Below are 19,974 nucleotides of genomic sequence, written 5' to 3'. Positions count from 1 at the left end.
GTATTTTTGATTTTCATAAACAATTATCACTTATCATTTATCAACCTCTTTATTAAACGATATCGCCACTTGAAATGAGTAAGTACGTTTTTGACTGACACATTGTCAATCAGATGAACAATAAATTGACTTCGTTATTGTTTAGCTATTGTATCTTCACGATTATATTTAGCTAAAATTTATATTTACTAATGTATAAGAAAACGCTCTAAAATGTCATCTTTACTCGAATATTGTGGCAATCCCCCAGACTTGTTCTAACTAATTTCAAATAATTATACCTTATGGTAACAAGTTTCGTGAAAATTATTTTATTCACTACATCACCCTACCACCTGTATTATTAATTCCATGGATTTATTTACGATTATTTTGTTACTTCATTAATACTACTTTGTTACTACATGTCACACGGAAGTTTAAATACAAACTCAAACATCATCCTGTGTGCAAGATTACGTCATTTTTACGTCATCCGCACTTTTTGTCCGACCCCTGATTATTAATTAGCACAAAAAGTTACATATTGTGTTTTTTTTTGTTTTAAACTAGTTTTAACTGAAATTACTTTTTGACCAAGGCTAAGTTTAACTGAAAAACCCAGTTAATACTAATTTTCAGCGGGGCGTAACGGAAAACTAGTTTTTAACTAGTGAAAACGTATCTAGTTTCATAGTAGTTTAATAGGGGATATAGGTTTTAATGGAAAGTGAATTTAAAATAGCGCATACAGAGGTAGTGTTAAAACTTTTTAGAAATTTTCTTAGTCGATTTCATATAGCTATTTTCATAAAAAATTTAAAGAAACACCTATCTTTATTTCTCGTGTTACGTGTGTACCTATTTGAAATAAAAATACAATAAATTGTAACAGTGGAGTTTAATAATACCATAAATCACAATAGGGAATATACCACCTTGTATAACAATAAATTGTGTAATTGTTCTGAATGTCTACAAAACTAGTCATTCATATAACTTCGATAATTCATCGTATTTAATTAAACATAGTGTCTATCCTTAAAATTAATCATAATAAATGATGGTACTACGTCGCTTGGGCAATATGTGGAACAATCCATTATTAATACTACGTTCATTTTTTTTTACAATTTACCTAATCCGAAGGATAAGTTTTAGAGGAGGGTTCATCACATTAACAATATATTTAACTTAATCTAAATACGCTAAAATAGTCATACATGGAACCGTTCTATAAAAACCAAGAAAAAACGGTCAATTTCAAATTGAAAACATAAGGATAGAAAACATTTATAACTTAGGAACAGACACAAATAAATGCTCTTACCAGGATTCGAACCTGGCACTTCTCGCTTTGTCGGCAGGGTGACTACCAAGGAGGCTAGGAGGTCCTTCAACATTTACTGCGTCTGTACGTAGCGTAGATGACACCCAATGCCTTAATAAAAATATAATTCGAGTTTATTACATACAGTTTGTTAACACATTAGTGTAAGCAACCTAAAATGCCTAAATAAATGCCTATATGCCAAAATGTGTACCATTCGAAACGAACAATCTGGACGAGAGAATCGAACAAGGCAAATAGTATAAAAAAATATTGTATGTATAGACAAGGATTCGTGCGTGGCGTCCTAATCATACCCTCCCTAGATAGCGCGGACACAGCGCCAAATATTTTCTGGTATTGTGTGTTCCAGACCAGTCTTTGTGAACAAGTTTCGTATGTTCGGGTAGCAGCGTCAATGAAAAAGATTGTTGTCCGAATGCTTATTAAATTCCGCACCTCTAATAGGACAGTTGATACTGTTGATAGTGGCCTAAGGAGTCCGCGCTGATATCTCTTCTTCGTCCTCCGGTAATAGTGATTCAAGCCGCCGGCCCCTTAAAGTTAGCTCCATACAGCTGAAAATAACATTCTGGTTTATACATATATGCTTGGTATTCAAAAATCAACGCACGGGAGAAAAATGTGAACTATCATAGGATGACATCCTCATACTATTTGACAGCTGTAAACTGTTAGACAACTAATGCGTCATTCAGTCAGAAATTCAGAATTTACCTTCTTAATTTTGTTAGAACCGTAATCAAATGAAGTACCTATAAGTGCGCACATCGCTGAAGATTATCGTGGAACGGTTTTGACAAGTTGACTAGATGGCGCTACACGGATTCGAATATTTTATTTATTAGATTGTCAGAAGTTATTAATTGGCCTGACAATCTAGTTAGTCTGTTCGGAAATAGAAGAGTGGTGAAAAGTATTGGGCCCCATACATTCCACGACTCTTCTCTTTCAGCACAGACTCTACCGCAAAATATACAACAACGTTAAGTTCAGCTTCAGTCCGTGTACGCTAAGCATTATGTCAAGTATGGCGCGGCCACGGCACGTCAAGTATCGGCCACGGCACGTTAAGTATCATAATCAGAGTCAGGTCATAGTCGTAGGTATTAGGTAAGCGTATACATAGCTTAGCAATAAAATTTGTTATTTGTTTACGGTATATAACTGTATTAAATAAAAATCTTTTTATAAAAGTAGATACTTACAGTGACAAGAAAAATACAACGGCTTGCGTCCCGATGGTAAGATAAAAGATGGCATTCAGGAAACTGGTGCCGAGCGTGGCATTGTACACTTGCGAGTATATAATAGAGGCGAACATCGCGACGGCGTTCTCCATAACCGACAAAAATGTGTATGCCACACCTGGAAATAGAGTACAAGTAATTAGGTACATAACATAAATAAGTTTATGGAAATTATTCCAGGATTTGCCAATTGTTTTTCGGTAAAGGAAAACATCGTGAGGAGACCGGAATAAGACTTGCCTCCCCTCTGGATCTGTGTATCCGTTACGGTTTACGGTTCAATTCAATTTGTCATGGTCACTTCTAATTAATGTTCGGTCAACATTGGTCTGTAGTTCTATACTATGACCTGAGTAATATCTTACTTGTAATGTCCATTACAATACAAACACACAACACAATAAAAGACGATATAAGAAATATACGCTCATACGGAATTGACCCTATGACGGATTTGGCCGCATTGATCTTACGTCGAAGTTAACGGAGTTTTATAAAAACACCGTGTAGTACCCCAGGCTCACTCCTGAAACTTAACTTTTGTAAATATTTTAATTAATCGTAGATCGGTCGTAATTGTACTAAATTATTACAAGAGCGCTTATGTTTGGTGACCTCAATTGTTATGTGCTCCGTTCTAGTTATTCAGTTGTTCTGTTTTCAGAGCGGACGAGCGGCGCGACACGGCCCCAGCCCGGCCCCTGTACCGATGTACAGCGTCTTAAGAGGCGTCGCTCGTGCGTACAAGCAACCTTATTACGTCGACATAGGGTTCATCTACTCGTACAGTTAGTTATCAGTACCTCTTTCAGAAGACGGCAGAACCTTGGATGTCATAGAGCGGACGAGCGGCGCGACACAGGGCCCTAGAGCAGCCACTGCTCCACCAATGTATAGGGTTTTAGGAGCGGTCGCTTGCGCGTACAAGAAGTGCCCGGCCATGTGTGACGTGGCTCCTAGCATCACTATCACCTATGAACGTATAAACGATGGGTTATTACTTATTTATCACATCAAAGTTTGTAGGTTTTATTGAGTTCCAAGATACAGACTTGGCGTAGTGGCTCACTGGACAACTCATGCGTAGGTCTAGGTACTATGTGGTTGACTATTAGGTATTTCACAAAAAACGATTCATAAAAATTTTCATAAACAACTGTTAAAAAAATTCTTAAACATTTTACAAACTTTTTACTCCGCAAATAATTATTAACAATATAACTATGTTACAAAATAAGAAAATATTAATTGACAGTGAGCGGTGTATGACATTCGATTGCCTTTTACTCAAATATCATTATTAATTTTGTATATGTACTCATAATGTTATTTTGAAGGAAGTTTCTTACCTATATTTACCCATTTTTTTTGGCACCAGTTCGTTCGTTTCTGTGAGGGTCACGGTTCTAACCTAAGTTCCGAGTGCCTACCGCGAACACCGAAGTTGTAAATTGCGGACATCGTTATTTTTTACTCCAATTACGGCCCAGTTATAGTGACGGACAAAGACTTAAAATGTCAATATGCCGCATGCTGCAATCGCCTTGTATTGTATTATTATATCTCTATATCAATAATTCGGATAGATTAACTATAATGTTGGTACTGACCGTATCTCTCCAGTGGAACAATTTAGTCATCAGTGGGATCCCTATGAACATGAGCAGCACGTACGCTGTGCTGGTATATGTTCTGAAGTTGCTGTAGGCAGTTGTGTCCCATTTGAACACGTTCTGGACGTACAGGTACATAAACGGCCTCTCGTCTGTAACATATAGGTACTTAACTATAATTAAACTACAAATCTCTATATCCCTGTATTTTAAATTCAAAGTAACGTACAATGTCCGTTGCCTATTTACGGCTAAACTACGAAACCAATGGACGTATGCTAGCATTGTTTTTGAAATCAAACACGCTGAGGACATAGAGGAAATAACTCCAACCGAAACCTGCAAATAAACCTACTTGCTACTTAATTTAGTCCATAATTTATTTATTCCAGTGTACAGTCAGCATCAAAAGCAGCGTATCAGAATATGCGTCAAAAGCATTTATTGCAAATAAGTATTGCATTCTAATTACATTTATATTTATGCGATTCAAGCGATAAAATCCAGTATATTTACAGTATAAAATGTAACTTGCTCTATAATTACCTCTTTGAAACGTATACAGCGCCATCGATATAAGTAAGAACCACAAAAATACTGTGCGGTGGTTACTCCTTTTTTTAAACAGAGTGAGCATCGTTTGCTTCACATTTTTGAGGTCAAAGAAGTCACCCACCGGATTGGTGACGCCGGCGTCCCGCAGGGACGACTGCTCGGGCCTGGTCTGCCATTTGAGAAACAACAGACAGTGAAGAGTCGCCAGTACCATGAGGATACTGTTGATTACGAACATTATTGTGAACGATCTGTTCACAACGTGCACGTATAAAATGTTACCTGCAACAACACATGCGCAACACTTATATTATAATTGATTGTTATAATGTTACTAACTTTAGAAAGTAAACAGATCTTTTAAATGCAAGTCCGTCCCTGAGACCAATTCAAACTTACATTTTGATATCTAAATGATATTATTTTAAGATCTAAATGATGTCATATTTTATCATTCACCCGCCATACACTGTACGAGCGAAATGCACGGGCGAATGACATCATTTCGACATTAAAATGTAACGCCAGGACGGACGGAGTCGGAACATAATTAAATTCTTCTTGTTCCTCACTTCGTCCCGGCATTTTTGCCACGGCTCATGGGAGCCTAGGGTACGCTTAGGCTCGGAACATAATATAATTACATACCATACATATCATGAAATGAGATACCAAAAAAATCTAAATATGTCTTCAGCAACTTTATATTTAAAAACTAACTATACTGTGCCTCTTAGTAGGTGCTATAAGGTTTTGCACTTTACAGCATTAAATGTAAGCAGGAGTTGCATTACAATGACGATTGTTTCATAATATGCACTGACGCAAGAATCGCAAGATTCAACAAAGCGTACAAATCTGATAGTGAAACTGTTACTGATATTCAAAATGTTGATACAGCAAATACGTACAGTTAAAGTAGGTTAGAATTAATAATTAACTGAGAAGAAAATGTCAACGAGAGGAAATGTAGGTTTTAACAAATAAGTTTTTATATTTAGTTAAAATGCGCTGACAATCTTCGACTTCAGGTCACCTTTCTCCTCAACGTTATAGAGCTATACTACATCCACAGGGTGGTCTAGGAACTTTAGAAAGAATAATAATAATAAGAATTTCTAAAAGGTGATTAGTTCACAGACTGAATTTTGTATGTCACGATTATGATTGAGTTCTAAGAGAGAATTCGGATTAACGTGGGATGAACAGTCCTTGATTAACTGTATAAGTGCAGGTAGAATATATATTGACATAGCGTGATTAAATCGAATTAATTATCTTCATACGAAAAAATTAGTATCATATTAGCATTACTTACCAATAAAAACACCCAAAGGCATAGTGCTTAAGTAAACAGCATCTAAAATCCCAACTCTTAGGGTTCTATTATCGGGGTTAGTGACGTCGGCTATGTACGCGAAGACACCCGCGAATATTGCCAAGTCTGAACCGGTTAAGGCACTAGGAAAAGTAGCCGTATATATCACATAATTTAACGGCCATGCTGAAAATAAAATTAATTAAATCCTAATCTGGAAACTTAAGTAGATTTCTTTATTTGCTGCTGCTATAATTTCATTACTTGAGTAGGTTCAACTATCCCCCAACACGCATAATAACAGTAGGTAGTCAGACCAAGGTAAGTTAGCAGCGATTTTGATAGCCCAGACGGTGCAAGTTTCAAGTATAAGTAGACGTCATAATTTCATAGAAGATTGACGTTTAAAATTACACATCTGACCAAAGAGTAAAGTAAGTATATCATCTGACTCTAACAGCTATTAGAACTGAACACATTCAATTGTTTATCTACACACATATCATAAAATTCATAAATCATAAACCCTCTATGATGCTTTCAAAATCCACAAATAATGGTCAGTATTAAGATCTGTTTTGATACTACAAATTTCTTATCTGTGAAAATGTTATTAGAGTCAGACCAAGACAAGTCTGCAACGATTTACATAACACACGCAGTGTTATTTTAAACGTCAAACTTCTATGACATTATGACGTATAAATAACACTCGCACGGCGTGTGTGCTATAAAAACCGTTGCAGACTTGATTTGATCTGACTCTATTGCTTCATTACCATATCAAATTCGATTTGATAATGCTATTCAAATTACGAACATTTCTGTAAAAAGGCAAGTTGATTGGACCTCTATTTTAATATCAGTCGACATGACGTTCAATTCCAAATGGAATGTCATAGCAAACAATTTTGACAAATCTCGCATGTTTGTTCGTCTCTGATATGGAAGGTATAGTATATATAGTCTCTGAATTAAAACAGGGTTCCTTTTGTACCTTTTTGGTACGGAACCCTAAAAATTATGATGGATGCCTGAAAAAAATCATTTACCGTTATTTACGGTGTCATTTACCGTTATTTCACGTACAGTATATCTTTTAATTACAACATTAATTTGATTTGTTGTGTTTAAACTAGTATAGCAAAATCTTCGTGTAAAATTAGCGATAACGATATTTCGGAGACGCCACCTCATATTCGAGAGTGACACTCTAACACGTGATTAGTGAGTTAGAGTTTATAATATGTGTGTAGGTAGATAAAATACTGGATGTACATAATAAGGAACTAAAACACTCGTGTGGCCCTTTTAAGAAACTCACTACGTTCGTTTTTTTTTAACTCACACTCGTATTTTAATGCCTTTCATTATGTAGTAGTCACATAATAGTACATTATGATACAAGTGCGAAAAATAGGAAATTCGAAACGAGTGGCGATAAATTAAAACACGACCGAAGGGAGTGTTTTAAATCGACACGAGTTGCGAATTACCTATTCGCACATGTATCGTACCACGTTTTACAGTACATATGGCCCTTTAAATGTTCGACACAGTAACGTAATATGCTAATTTTCGCACTAGTGCTATAAAGTAGCACCATATGTACTGTAAACTACTATTACCGTATTTTCGCAAAATAATTTCCAAATTTAAACTGGTTTTTCAATGGCTGTTTTATTATCATCCTTAGTGCATTTGTTATCGAGGTCATATCTCAGATATGTATACATATGTGTCTCATATTTTACATATATAGGTATATATCTGAGACGCAGCTTCAGGATTACTAAGATAAGAAACAAATATCGTCGCGGGCAGGTTGATATCAGTCTGACGTACGCCACGCAATACTTGTATATACATAAATCATAGAGTCATTCCAGCTTCTAGAGTGCATAGAGGACTGCCTTCTACAATTTATATCTATCTGAGTTCGGTTAAAAACTAGTAATGAAAATGGTCGGCTGCATATATGTTTCTAAAACCCGAGGAACACGGAATGGTCGGCTGTATGTTTCTAAAACCCGAGGGACATGTTTCTAACAAATTACGAACTGCACTTACCATTCATAGTATTAACAGTAGCCATTATGGAAAAATAGAGTTTCCCGAGCATCCCGGCCAGCAGGATGCACTTTCTTCCTCTCTTATCACTATAGGAGCCAAGGAATAACGCGAGGACGAACGGCACTATGTGCCAGGCCACGCCGTTCCATTGGTGAAAGGTGGACACTGTCACCTATAATCAAATCATTATAGCATATAACCTTTGTTAAAAAAATACTGCCTTCAACATTTTTAGGTTTTTAACAGAATCACCACTTAATCAATTAACGCTTTTCAAAATACCCAAATCAGTAAAGGTGTACCTGTAATGTTTGAACATTTTTCTCTATGTCTCCAGGTTCCTGACCTGCGACCTAATGACACTGGGACCAACTGTGTAGTAGTTATGCGACTTTTCAAACAAGAAATAAATTTTCAAATCGTTCTATTTAGCAGTTTTCGAGAAATCGGTAAACAACGGTATGTATATAAAAAATTGATAAGTAAATACGAGTAAATAAGTAATAACAAACCCGTGAGAATATTCTTTAAAAATTTTAAGCTGGTTAAAACGGTTAAGGATGGGCGACAATTCGACTAAGTACTTCGTCATCGGGTAAGTCGCGAGTTGCTATTGTAAAAAAAAAAACAAATTACCTGTACTTCTTCGTTGATTTCTTTGTAACTTGTTATGTTGTAGCAGATCTCTTCACTGTATCCATGATCGACGTTGCACGCGCGGAACACGTAGAATGTTTGTTCGACAACATTGGTGATCATGTAGGCCATCATGTATAAGAACATGGTCGGTTCCACTGTCACGTATTTGTACCATGGTTTTCTTATGGGCTGTGGCAAAAAATTTAATAAGGAAGAATCGTATTAAGTTCGATCTTGTTCACATATGTCGTTTTAGATATCCATGTATAAGACATACCTAGTCCAAGCTGTAGACTGTACTATACTATACTATACTACTCAGTACTCGCTTATGAATAATTTATAGGGTTCCGTACAAAGTAGGTAAAAATGAACGCTTAGGGCGTCCGCTAGATGGCGTTGTTGTGGTGAGCGAGTTAACGAAAAATAGTAATTACGCTAACTGGCGGGCAGTGTGCGGACGCGTGCGTCGGATTTTACCTACAATGCCCGTATTGGTGCGACTCTGTTCATCCACACATTTTTTTGGTCTCAATTTACTCCTTCTAATTTTGGATATGATAGTGATAGAAGATCAGAGTGTCTAAAATTTACCTATAGGTATCAACCTCATGATTTAAGAGGAATGACTGTGTAAAAAGATATGAAATATTTCATATCACATGATTATTTAATCTTTGGTGATTTATGTGAGGATGCAGGAACCTTGACTGGGCTGGTAGCGTGTTTATCACATTTCACTTTGTGCACGTGCAATATACCTACTCGGTGGATTTTTTATAGTCCCGTTTTTAGGGTTCCGCAGTCAACTAAGAACCCTTATAGTTTCGCCACGTTCGTCTGTCTGCCCGAACGCAGCTTTGCGTCTTTCACTGATATGTGTTCAATTTGTTAAATATCAATAAGTGGCGCCATCTATAATAGATCAAAGGATAAAGATATAGCACGATCGTTTCGAGGGATGGCGGCATAACCTATAGTAGTGCCCGGTAAGATGGCGCCACTTTTTGAACACATATCAGTGAAAGAATTAGGATCAAAGTCAAATGGCGTTCTAAAAGTTTTAATTATATGTCGAAAGATGGCAGTAAATTTAAGTCGATACAACTTCTTTGACAATACACCTCTATTTCAAATTCTCTTTGCTATAGAGAACATGATAGGTTTAGGTCGAGACAATTTTGAGTTTTTCAAATAGTCCTCTCTTCTTAGTAAAAAGATGTTAAAGACGTTCATACATATCGCTCCGAAAGTACTCCCACTTGTAATGTACATGATACTTAGGTACTAATAGCCCACGTTTAGCCTATTCTGACAAAATGGTAACTACGGAACCCTACACTGAGCACCGACATGCTCTTGCCCGATTATTTATGTATCCCGTTCCGCTAATAGTTACGTGAAAATGGACAAGATTTAGAAAAAATGTAGTCAGTGACAAAATCGTTACTTCGAACTTTTTTGATGCAGGATTAAAGTTTCTTACAGAACAACATACCATGGTCCCTAGAAAAGCTACAAATTATGCTAAAGAAGAGACGCTTTCCATTTAGAAAACTCTGTTTCATACTTGCATGGAAAAAGTAGGAATTTTCACATGCTTTTTCTCTTAGCGAGAACCTGCTGTAAGCAATATATAAAATTACATTGTGAAAAGAAAAAACCTATAACCAAACACAGAAAACTTTAATAACAAGATACTTATTTTAAACTAAATTGAGATAATGTTTAACTTGTAACTAACAGTAATAAACACAAGTGTTATTGACAGCTATGTGATAAGAAATTATAGCTCTTATCATTTTAAGATACAAAGATATGGAATACTTATTAAAATGATGCTGGATGTTACGAGTATGAAACAGTTATGAATTAGGCGTAGAACTTTTGAATACAATTTACTTAGGGATGTAGGGGCTTCTATATGACATTGGTTATTCCAAATTTTTTAGGTACTTACAATGTATATGTCAGCACGCGATCGTAAGATCTGGTAGATCGTAATATTACATTATTTAATTTTTCTAAAAAGAACAGTGTTTTTAGCAAATTAGTGATAAACGTAGACTCAGCAATTGAATTGTTCAAGTTCAATTAAAGCAGTTCAGAAATTGAATTTAAAAAAAACGGCCAAATGCGAGTCGGCCTCGCGCACAAAGGGTACCATTGCACAAAAAACGGCAAAAAAATCACGTTTGTTGCATGGGAGCCGCACTTAAACATTTATTTTATAGTTTTTAGTATTCGTTATTATAGTGGCAACAGTTATACATCATCTGTGAAAATTTCACGGTTCTTTCACAATCCATGAGATAGGTATATAGGAGATCTGGTGACAGACAAACAGATGGACAGTCTTAGTAAAATAAAAACGGGACCCTTTTAACCTTTGGGTGCAGAACCCTAAAAATAGGCTTCCTTTTGTTCAATCCATATGAATGAATTTAAAATGGCATGCCATGCATGCCATACAATTAAATAAATAAATGAATTTAAAATGTCTTATTACAGGTACCCTACAAAAATATAAATATCTCAAAAATCTGGGAGTGCTTTTGTTTTTCTTAAAATAAATATAAGAAAATTAGTTTCAACATTTTCAGTTATGTATTTCAATGATTCAAGGTTGACCCAAAATATTCTTCTATCATTCCAGGTTGTCTTATTTTTAAGAGACCCAGCAAAAAGAGCACCTGTTATTTATCTTTCTGTTTGAGGTGTACAACTAAGAAATTGTATAAGCCTAACAATATATATGTATATATCACAATATTCAGTGATTGTCTTGGTTATAAAAACAACCCTATCACTTACAAAAAAACGAATCAAATGCTCTTACGTAAAATATTAATATAGGGAAGACTTCGTACAACTTCGCATACTTGCATAAATACTTTGACTTGTTTAGATACCACTCCGAATAAAATAGAAAAGTAAATATTAACACTTACCATTTCGATTTCACTAACGTTTTCATCCTTTCTTTGATCCATTATCACATACAACACCGAGTACTCTATATAAAGATAGTTTAATTCATTAACAGAATAATAGAATCAGAAACCATATTAACGTTATTCTTTTCTCTACCGATGCCGCCAACAGTGAGCAGGCAGAGTGGCAGTGGCAGAGTGAGAGCGGCAGTGGAAACCGAATGGAAAGTGTCATTGTGACATTGACGGCGTAGCCAGTGTTGCTACGTTACCTGTATATTTCCTGCAATACGTTTCTAAAATACAGTGTATCGCATGATTGTAGCCCAGGATAAAGTTTTATAAAAAAACTGTAGAACCTGTCAACATTGTCTGCTTCGTTTTCTAATAACTGAATTTAACTGTGAGGCAAACGGTGACAAACTTTTTAAAAAGCGATCCAATTTCTGTGATATGGCAGCCCTCATGTTGACGCGAATTTTCAAATTTAATATAATTTAGGTACGTATTATCCCAAAATAATCCCAAATTTTTAAGTATTACTCATATAACGTGTTTTAATAATTAAACCGTAACTTATATGGTGGTGTCATAATATTGAAGTAATGATAAATAATACCGAGGAACGATGTACAGAAACACTATTTTCAGCAATATATACTAGTGTCGCCCATTATACTTTACCGAAGATTTAAGACGATTCACACAAACACATTGATTTGTACTGGCGGCAGTAGGTAGGTACATATATTTTTATCGGGTACTTAGGAATTAACTAGTGGTCGGGTTCAGTTATAACTTCGTAGCCATTGCTTTGCTTGGATTCCATCAGCAATTGACCGCGAGCCAGGAACAGATTTCTATGACCAATCGCCTCTCGGGCGAAAACTCGTCTAGTGGTTAACGGCTATGTATGATGAACCCTCGTGGACGTCAGCTGCCGCTCCGTTGGTGGGTTGAGGAATGGCAGCCACCGAAACACGTAAAAAAAAATTGTCATCGCCTCTCGTTTGATACTTTGTCAGATGAGAGTTCAGATGCTATTGTTAGTTAAAAAAATCGTCAGCCGGTTATATCGCGGTGGTAAGAACGGCAGCTGGCCGCATGAACATTTAAACAATAAGCACTTAACCTTTTTATGATATCAATAACAAGTCATGAATTTTTGCATGTAGCATTTCATCAGGTAATACGCCTGAAACGCCATGAACGTATTACGCAATGTACATATTACGCATACTTTGCGGACATACTTAAAGTGTTAAGACGCGTATTTTTTACATGTTAATTTAACAGCTGACGGTCTTTCCACCGCGATACAACTGGCTGACAGTTTTTTAATTTAAAATAGCATCTACACTATCATCTGACAAAGTATCAGCCGGGAGGCGATGACTGGCGAAATATGCTCCTGGGCCGCGGTCTACAAGTACCTAATACGTAATACGTTTTAGTAAATACCTAATACGTTTCACCAACATTACACTATGTTAAGAACAAAAAGCATATTTTCAGGATATTTTCTCCAACACAATGGAAAGCATATTGGACAGATGTCTCACTGCCAAGACCTTCTGTTTCTGCTTGAGTCCTCGGATCGGCGCGTTCATGATTTCCATTCTGGGGGTTGTACCTTGTGTCTGCTATACGCTATTTTGCTCGGATGGATCCCGCCACTTGACAATGTACGGCGTGCCAGAGCATACAGCTATGGCAATTGTTTATATTTTCAAAGCTCTAGGAATTGTATGTCTACTTATGCATGTATTACTATTTGCTTCTTTTATCTTTCCTTTTGAAACACTCGTTTTGATGTATCAATGGTTTATAATAACATATTTATTTTTCGATGTTATTCTCATATGTATAATAGGGCTAATATCTACGCAAAAAGGTTATCTTTTTTTTGCGATGACGCTTGGAGTTTACGAAATTATTACTTGGCTGATTGTGGGTCTAATCGTTTTACCAGTTGTAAATGGTTACAGACGCAACTTGAACACTGGAAGTTTAAAAAATAGGTCTTCGGATAACAAGGACAATAATTTAAGTACATGTGAAAATGTTTAGTGCAATTAAAATTGTATTGTTAATTTTAGTTTTTTATAATATCCACCCAGTTTATCCATGCACACTGCTCAGTCAATGTGATACGTAAAGATTTGTGGCATGCGGGCAGGCCTTAAGTATGTTTCTTAACGAATCCGAAAAAGAGGTACTCACCTATGTGCCTATGTACCTATGTGGATACCGTGAATCCATATAAACATGCCATTTCAGGGCTACAATACCAATCTTGTACACTACTACTGTCATGAATTCATGATTAAAACTAGTTTGTGGAAATATTTTTGTGTCTCACACTTTTCTTGCTGACTGTACCTCTTCCCATTTGCATGTCTATCAAGTATTTTTGATTTGTTAGACCTGTACCCCAAAAGCATAAAATTGTTGTAGTAATTCACCGAATCGCATTTCACCTTGAATGAAAAAGATATCACTGGATTTTTTTACTTGACGCACTTTTTCCCGTAGCCTTAGACATTAGTATAATTAATTTGTAGTATTTAATTTTTCGTGTAGTATGTTACCGAAGAGGCATTTCGCCGCGATCGACGTTTGTTTGGGACTCTATTTAACATTTTAACTTGATACGTTAATTTGATGCTTGCACTAAAATTAAGTGTTTTTTTAAACACGTTTTGTACTTGTAGGATTAAGCCTCAAGTGCTATCAAACTCATTAAAATTTTATCTATGTGACGTTGACGTTGCGTTGAATCACGTCGCCAATACAATACATGATCGAGGTGAAATGCGACTAAAGTAATAAACGATTGAGTCACAACGCGATGTTTAAATGCACGGTCGAGGTGAAATGCGACTAAAACTTATAGCCACTAGAAAAAAAAAACTATTGAGACACAATGCGAAAATTAAATATGAGATCGAGGTGAAATACGATTCGGTGAATTACTACAACAATTTTATGCTTTTGGGGTACAGGTCTAACAAATCGTATTTTTCTCGAGACCTTTCAGTGAAGCTAAATGAGTAATAAAAACATACCTATAATTTAATTTTATAACACTTAAACTTAGATACTTCAGAGAAATCTAGGTACCATTTTAATAATATGTCTATTATTTTTATGTCTGTTATGTCTATTAATTTGACAAATATAATTGTAGGTTATTGATTTTAAAGGGGTAGTTAAAGTATGACTTAGTGTAATGTTTTAATAAATTTATTGAAGTAATAGATATAGCCTGTCAAGTCATTTCCGTCAGTAGACAAGGCCAAATTAAAAAAATGTATGCCCGACGTGTTATTGGCCCATAGAAAATTTGAATTTCGTGCTCTTTTCTACTGACTAAGTTGTTTCACAGGCTATAGTTCTTATGTATTACATAACTAGAATGAGTTTTATTTTTAAATTGACTAGAAATAAAACGTATTTTGATTGAGCATACTGCAAAATAAATATAAAAACACAGTCCCCTATTAGCCCTAATCGGCCAATGTTTATTGAAATGCTATTTACACTCATTTTTTTTAATACCACGTCGGTGGCAAACAGGCATACGGCCCGCCTGATGGTAAGCACTCACCGTGTTACATGCGCGTTGCCGACCCATTAAAAACCTGTACACTCCTTTTTTGAAGAACCCCATACTGTATACCCTCGGGAAAACCTCGCTCCTTGTTTTTTTAATATGTTTATTTAGGCGTGTTTATATATACATTTATTGTTTATTTATATTACCGCGCTATTGCCTTCTTCTCTTATATGTTATTTAGATTTTTTATTATTATAGATCTTTAGTATATTGTACTGAAGGTAGGTAAATACTGTATTAAGGTCAGGCGGAATAAGATGAACAGCGGGACAAAAGGTCACACACAGGTAATACGAGTATATACCGTCCACCTAATAGGTACTGTCCCTACACAGACCATAACCTATTTCAAGTTTCTGGTTGTAAAAAATACCCCTAGAGTCTACTTAGTCAAAAAAGGATTACTTAGCAAGATGAGGTTTACTTAGCAAGTAGACTTAGTTATTTACTTAAATTCGAAAACAATGAATCTGTGTGCTAAACTTTTACTTGTAGGGCCTTTTAATTTTCATACCAACATATAGATTTACAAAATTACCCTTAGATTGCGAAAAAAAAAATATATAAAGCCTATAGTTATTTACAGTACATCAAAGTGGTTGCATACCACTATTATATTGATGTGTACATGAGAATACGAGTAAGAGTAGAATGAATAGCGTCATTGGACGTGTCAGGGAAGAGTAAGTCTTCAAGGAACCCATGGTTGGACAGGCAACATATGCTGGGCAGCAGTAGCATCAGGCGACCGAAGCGAGCGGGGTCTTTCCTTGAGCAGTGGCCTTGCAGTAGCAGCAACGTGTGGTCTTGCAGAAGCTCGAGCTGCGACGAGGTGGAGCCCTCAAAGCAATCTGGAAACATGACTGCATTGAATTCTTCCATCCTCCTTGAAAGCTTGTTCATAATTTCACCACAGATGGCTTTGTTAGACCCAATGCTCTCTCATCTGCGCGGCTAAGTAGGTATTTTGTTTTCGACAAAATTCCTTGTTGTGTACATGGTGTGCGAGTTGGCGCCTCAAATATTTTAGAAAAATAGTGGTTCCTATGTATTTTTATAAGGTTTCAAAGATGAGTCGCATATTTATAGCCTATTTTATGTTTTTTATGTCACTTAATCTTATGTATCTAGTTACGTTTAATATTATTTTGGTGATACTATAAATAACCCCACTAAAGTTGAGATGTCGGCTAATTTCGACTTTTTGGTAGTTGAAATTACTCCTCCATATTTTATATGAAATTGAACAAATACTGGTGCGATTACAGGTTTTATCGATGTATAATATTTACCTCATTTAAAAATACTAACTCTGTAATTGACAATATTTTTATTTTATAACTAGTCAAATTTTACATTAAATCAAAGTTATGTAAATCTTTGATCGAATGTACCTACTGTGCTATAGTAATATAAGTTTTTTTATAGCAGAAAATTTTAAGCCTGTAGGCTCATTATCGACTGACTTTAAATAGACACGAATCCTATCACTATTTAGTATGGAGAAGTTGTACCCCCTGAAATCTAGTGTCTATTTTTTACATTTACGTATCTACATTAATACGGGTTCAATTTAGGTTCCTTACGCCATGACTAACCATGGCATTATAAAGTATTCAGACCAAATACAGAGCTCAACATTTTTGGATGTGAGTCTGCCAATAAAACCTAGATAACCTACAATATGAAGGCAATCAATTGTCAGTAAAAGTACTGTAGATACCTCTAGACGTTTTCGGTAGGTACAGGTACTTAGTCAAAGTTGTCCCGCTGCACCTTATATAATCCACTGTAAAATCGTAATGCTTGGAAATTCCTCGAACTCCGTCTTCTTATTTGAAGGTACTTACCATTTCTGTATAGCAGCGCTGATTTTAACCAGTCGTATTCTGATTTATCTAATCTGCATTGGGCTATCCTTTTTATAAGGGCTGTTAGTTTTTTGAACTCTGCTTTCGGATTTGTTGTTCTTGTAGCCGTTGCTAAATGCATATCTTCTGTAAGAAATAGTGTGGCTAAATTACAATATTTTTCTTTTTATGTTGTAATGTAAGGCGAACTTAGCATTTTTATATAGCAGCAAATTTTACTGATTGTTACAGTTCAATTCCTAGCTTTAATAAAATTAGTAGTTAGTAGATATCCCTGAATTGGAGATCTGTACCCCTAGTGTAAATATTTTCGACAGCGAAACGTGACGTACGCGTTTGCGTTAAGTGTCATTTTGTATGAGATTTTTGGCTTTCCAAAACGTCCCGCTTGGCGCGCTGTTTAAAAACCCATACAAAATGAGACTTAACGCAAACGCGTACGTCACGTTTCGCTATCGACTAAATTTACACTAGGGGTACAGATACCCTTATTAATAGTTTTTTTATACCTATATAAGGAGAACAAGTATAAAATAGCACAGTGCAATATGTCTCATACCTTCATCAAAATAGTAGGAGTATTGTGCAGCTGCTATAAGAAAAAGTTCTCGCCAGTTATGGTGTAACAGAGGAATTTGCTCTGAAGTCTTAAGTTGCGTAAACGATGGCACTCCATGGAGCCATTTGATTGAGGCCACAAGCAGCTTCGCCGCCGGATCGTGGATTTGTTCTCCTGACAATGTTAGGCTACTATCGAAGTGGATCCTCGACTTTTGAACTTTACTTTCTTGCCGTGCACATTTCTCTTGTTCTTTTATAATACATTCCACAGAAATGTTCTCTGCTCTAGTGGAGTCTAGGTGCACGCGGGTTTCTCCTAGTTTAGATACAACGTGAATCAACGGAGGCTCGCAGTTGTTCGGGGAGCATGGGCCCGGGTTCCTGGTATCTAGGATAGATAGATATTTAGTATAGACAAATAGTGTTCATCTAATATGAGAATATAGCTATATACTTATACAAAGACACGCAAGTAACGCATACGTTTTATGTAATATATACCTATTTATTAAACATCCATTCGCAGAGCTTATAGGGTATGGGATCCCATTCGCAATGCACTTATCAATAAAAAGTTGAAGTAAGCATCTCATAGGCTAGGCAATTTGGGTTAAAACATGAATTTAGTCAATAAAACTGAATAATAAAACAACATAATATATTACAATATCTACCTTCTTTGTCGACATTTGCTAAGAATCGATTTGATTTAAATGCTTCCTCCGAACTCGAAACTTCATCTTCCTTGATTTTGTCCGGTAGTTGTGAGTCCGGCTTTTCTGAAGTTGGATTCGGTAAGGATGTTTTAAATTTAGGAGAATTCATCTCATGGTCTGCAAAAATTATACAAAACGAGGTTTAAACCTACCTACCCCTTGTCATCATTCAAAGTCGTCTGAATTAAAGTTTATAGGGTGACTGCTATATAGCACAATCGGAATAGAACCAACCTCGAAAATCTGGAACAGTCCTGAAATTTCGTATGTATTAAAGGACCCTTATTCATGCCCACACCATTTGACATTTACAGTAAAACGCAATTTCTCCAGGATGGTACACATTTTCCATGATGGCTGCGATTCCTCAAGGTCCCCAAATGTCAAATGGTGTGGGCCGGAAAAGGGGGCCTTTAATCTATATACATACCAAATTTCAGGACTGTTCCAGAGATTTCGAGGTTGGCCTTATTCCGATTGTGCTATATAGTTATTATAGCTACTACATAGTTATTGTCCTCTCTTAACAAATAAGAAAGAAACAAGCCAATAGAAGTCTTATTGTTAAGAGTGACCAATTACTATGAGTGGCTATACGAGTATAATATAACTATAGCAGTCGCCTTATAAATAGATAATTGTATTTTTATTAGGTAACACTTACTATTGGTCGGTGTCATCGATCTCTCAGTTGAAATTACCGGTGGATAGAAGATGTTTGCAGGGAAATAACCACTATGTGGGATAGGGTAATGCAACTGACTTGGGAAAAGCGGGATTTTAAACGGATTTAAAGAGCTCAGTGAACTGGGTTGAGTGCTAAAGAATGGACTCAACTGCGGAAGTTCGGACGGAATCGCTTCAGGAAGTCTCGAAAAATCTTGAAAGGATGTGTCTAAGAACGAGGTGGGCATGGCAAGGTCGGGCGGCGCAGGGGTAACGCTGCTATAAGTGTTCAGTTGCGGTAAGGAAGCGAGAGTTAGGGGGGTGGAAGGGGGAAAGAAGTTCGTCTGGCGACCGAAGTTGTATCCTAGCTTATGTAGGGTCAGCTGGTGTTGGGTGGTGACTGGCCGAGGCGCGCGCTCGTGCTGCACAGCTGTTACAAAAACAAATGGTGTCTAGTACATCATCTGTATGTTAAAGATAGATGAGTTGTAAGTGCAGTAATGTGTTTTGTCTAATTTGTTGTTAAGCTTACATTTATTCTTATTACCTGGCTTGACAACCTCAAGGCCATACTTTGATTGGCTTTCAACTGTGCATGCCATACGATTAATAATTTATTCTTATTACTTAAATCTCCCCAAAAACACAAAACGGTTTGTGTTAAACCGGATCCTCGCATAATTATCGAAAGTCATAATGTAATGATACTCATATTATCATTAGTCATAACTCTGAAACCGTTAACTTTTCAGGAATTTCATTAGGTTATCCTATAGATAGGTAAGGTTATGTTTGGTTTGTGTTATGGCAATCCTGAAAACTTACGCGTT

At 36.2% G+C, this 19,974-nt stretch overlaps 2 protein-coding genes and 1 long non-coding RNA gene across 3 annotated transcripts in view; 1 reads left to right on the top strand and 2 right to left on the bottom strand.

The window, feature by feature from the left end:
- Positions 1-865: 865 nt before the first annotated feature.
- On the bottom strand, positions 866-11,936 carry LOC133534768 (probable peptidoglycan muropeptide transporter SLC46). The gene is made up of 9 exons (XM_061874036.1): positions 11,730-11,936; positions 8,776-8,967; positions 8,137-8,311; positions 6,067-6,252; positions 4,740-5,030; positions 4,191-4,345; positions 3,384-3,552; positions 2,539-2,698; positions 866-1,887 (listed from the first exon to the last, which is right to left on the bottom strand). Exons 1-9 carry the CDS (start codon positions 11,769-11,771, stop codon positions 1,803-1,805), a joined length of 1,455 nt encoding a protein of 484 aa, XP_061730020.1. The 5' UTR covers positions 11,772-11,936; the 3' UTR covers positions 866-1,802.
- A 200-nt stretch (positions 11,937-12,136) lies between these two features.
- Positions 12,137-13,804, top strand: LOC133534752 (uncharacterized). Its single transcript, XR_009802083.1, has 2 exons — positions 12,137-12,448; positions 13,227-13,804. It is a non-coding gene; the product is annotated as an uncharacterized LOC133534752 (long non-coding RNA).
- Positions 13,805-15,799: 1,995 nt separating this feature from the next.
- The window catches only part of LOC133534674 (uncharacterized), a 91,911-nt gene continuing 87,736 nt past the window's right edge, over positions 15,800-19,974 (bottom strand). Inside the window, exons 16-20 of the mRNA XM_061873899.1 lie at positions 19,143-19,574; positions 18,437-18,595; positions 17,761-18,150; positions 17,181-17,327; positions 15,800-16,181 (exon numbers count right to left, since the gene is read on the bottom strand). Of these exons, the coding sequence (XP_061729883.1) occupies positions 15,943-16,181; positions 17,181-17,327; positions 17,761-18,150; positions 18,437-18,595; positions 19,143-19,574 (1,367 nt within the window). The 3' untranslated portion in view covers positions 15,800-15,942. The remainder of the gene's footprint in view (positions 16,182-17,180; positions 17,328-17,760; positions 18,151-18,436; positions 18,596-19,142; positions 19,575-19,974) is intronic.

Source organism: Cydia pomonella, chromosome 1 (genome assembly GCF_033807575.1).
Source record: "Cydia pomonella isolate Wapato2018A chromosome 1, ilCydPomo1, whole genome shotgun sequence".
NCBI classification, from domain to species: Eukaryota; Metazoa; Arthropoda; class Insecta; order Lepidoptera; family Tortricidae; genus Cydia; species Cydia pomonella.
The sequence above is the reverse complement of the archived record's forward strand: the minus strand, read 5'-3'. Positions and strand labels throughout refer to the sequence as shown.

Bases quoted from the DNA above. Each gene is read 5' to 3' on its own strand.
- LOC133534768 (XM_061874036.1), bottom strand. From the start codon at position 11,771: ATGGATCAAAGAAAGGATGAAAACGTTAGTGAAATCGAAATG. The intron at 8,312-8,775 runs GTAATTTGTTTT...ATTTGATTATAG, and splicing joins AAATCAACGAAGAAGTACAG to GTGACAGTGTCCACCTTTCA. The intron at 1,888-2,538 runs GTAAGTATCTAC...TGTTATTTTCAG, and splicing joins GTTGTATTTTTCTTGTCACT to CTGTATGGAGCTAACTTTAA.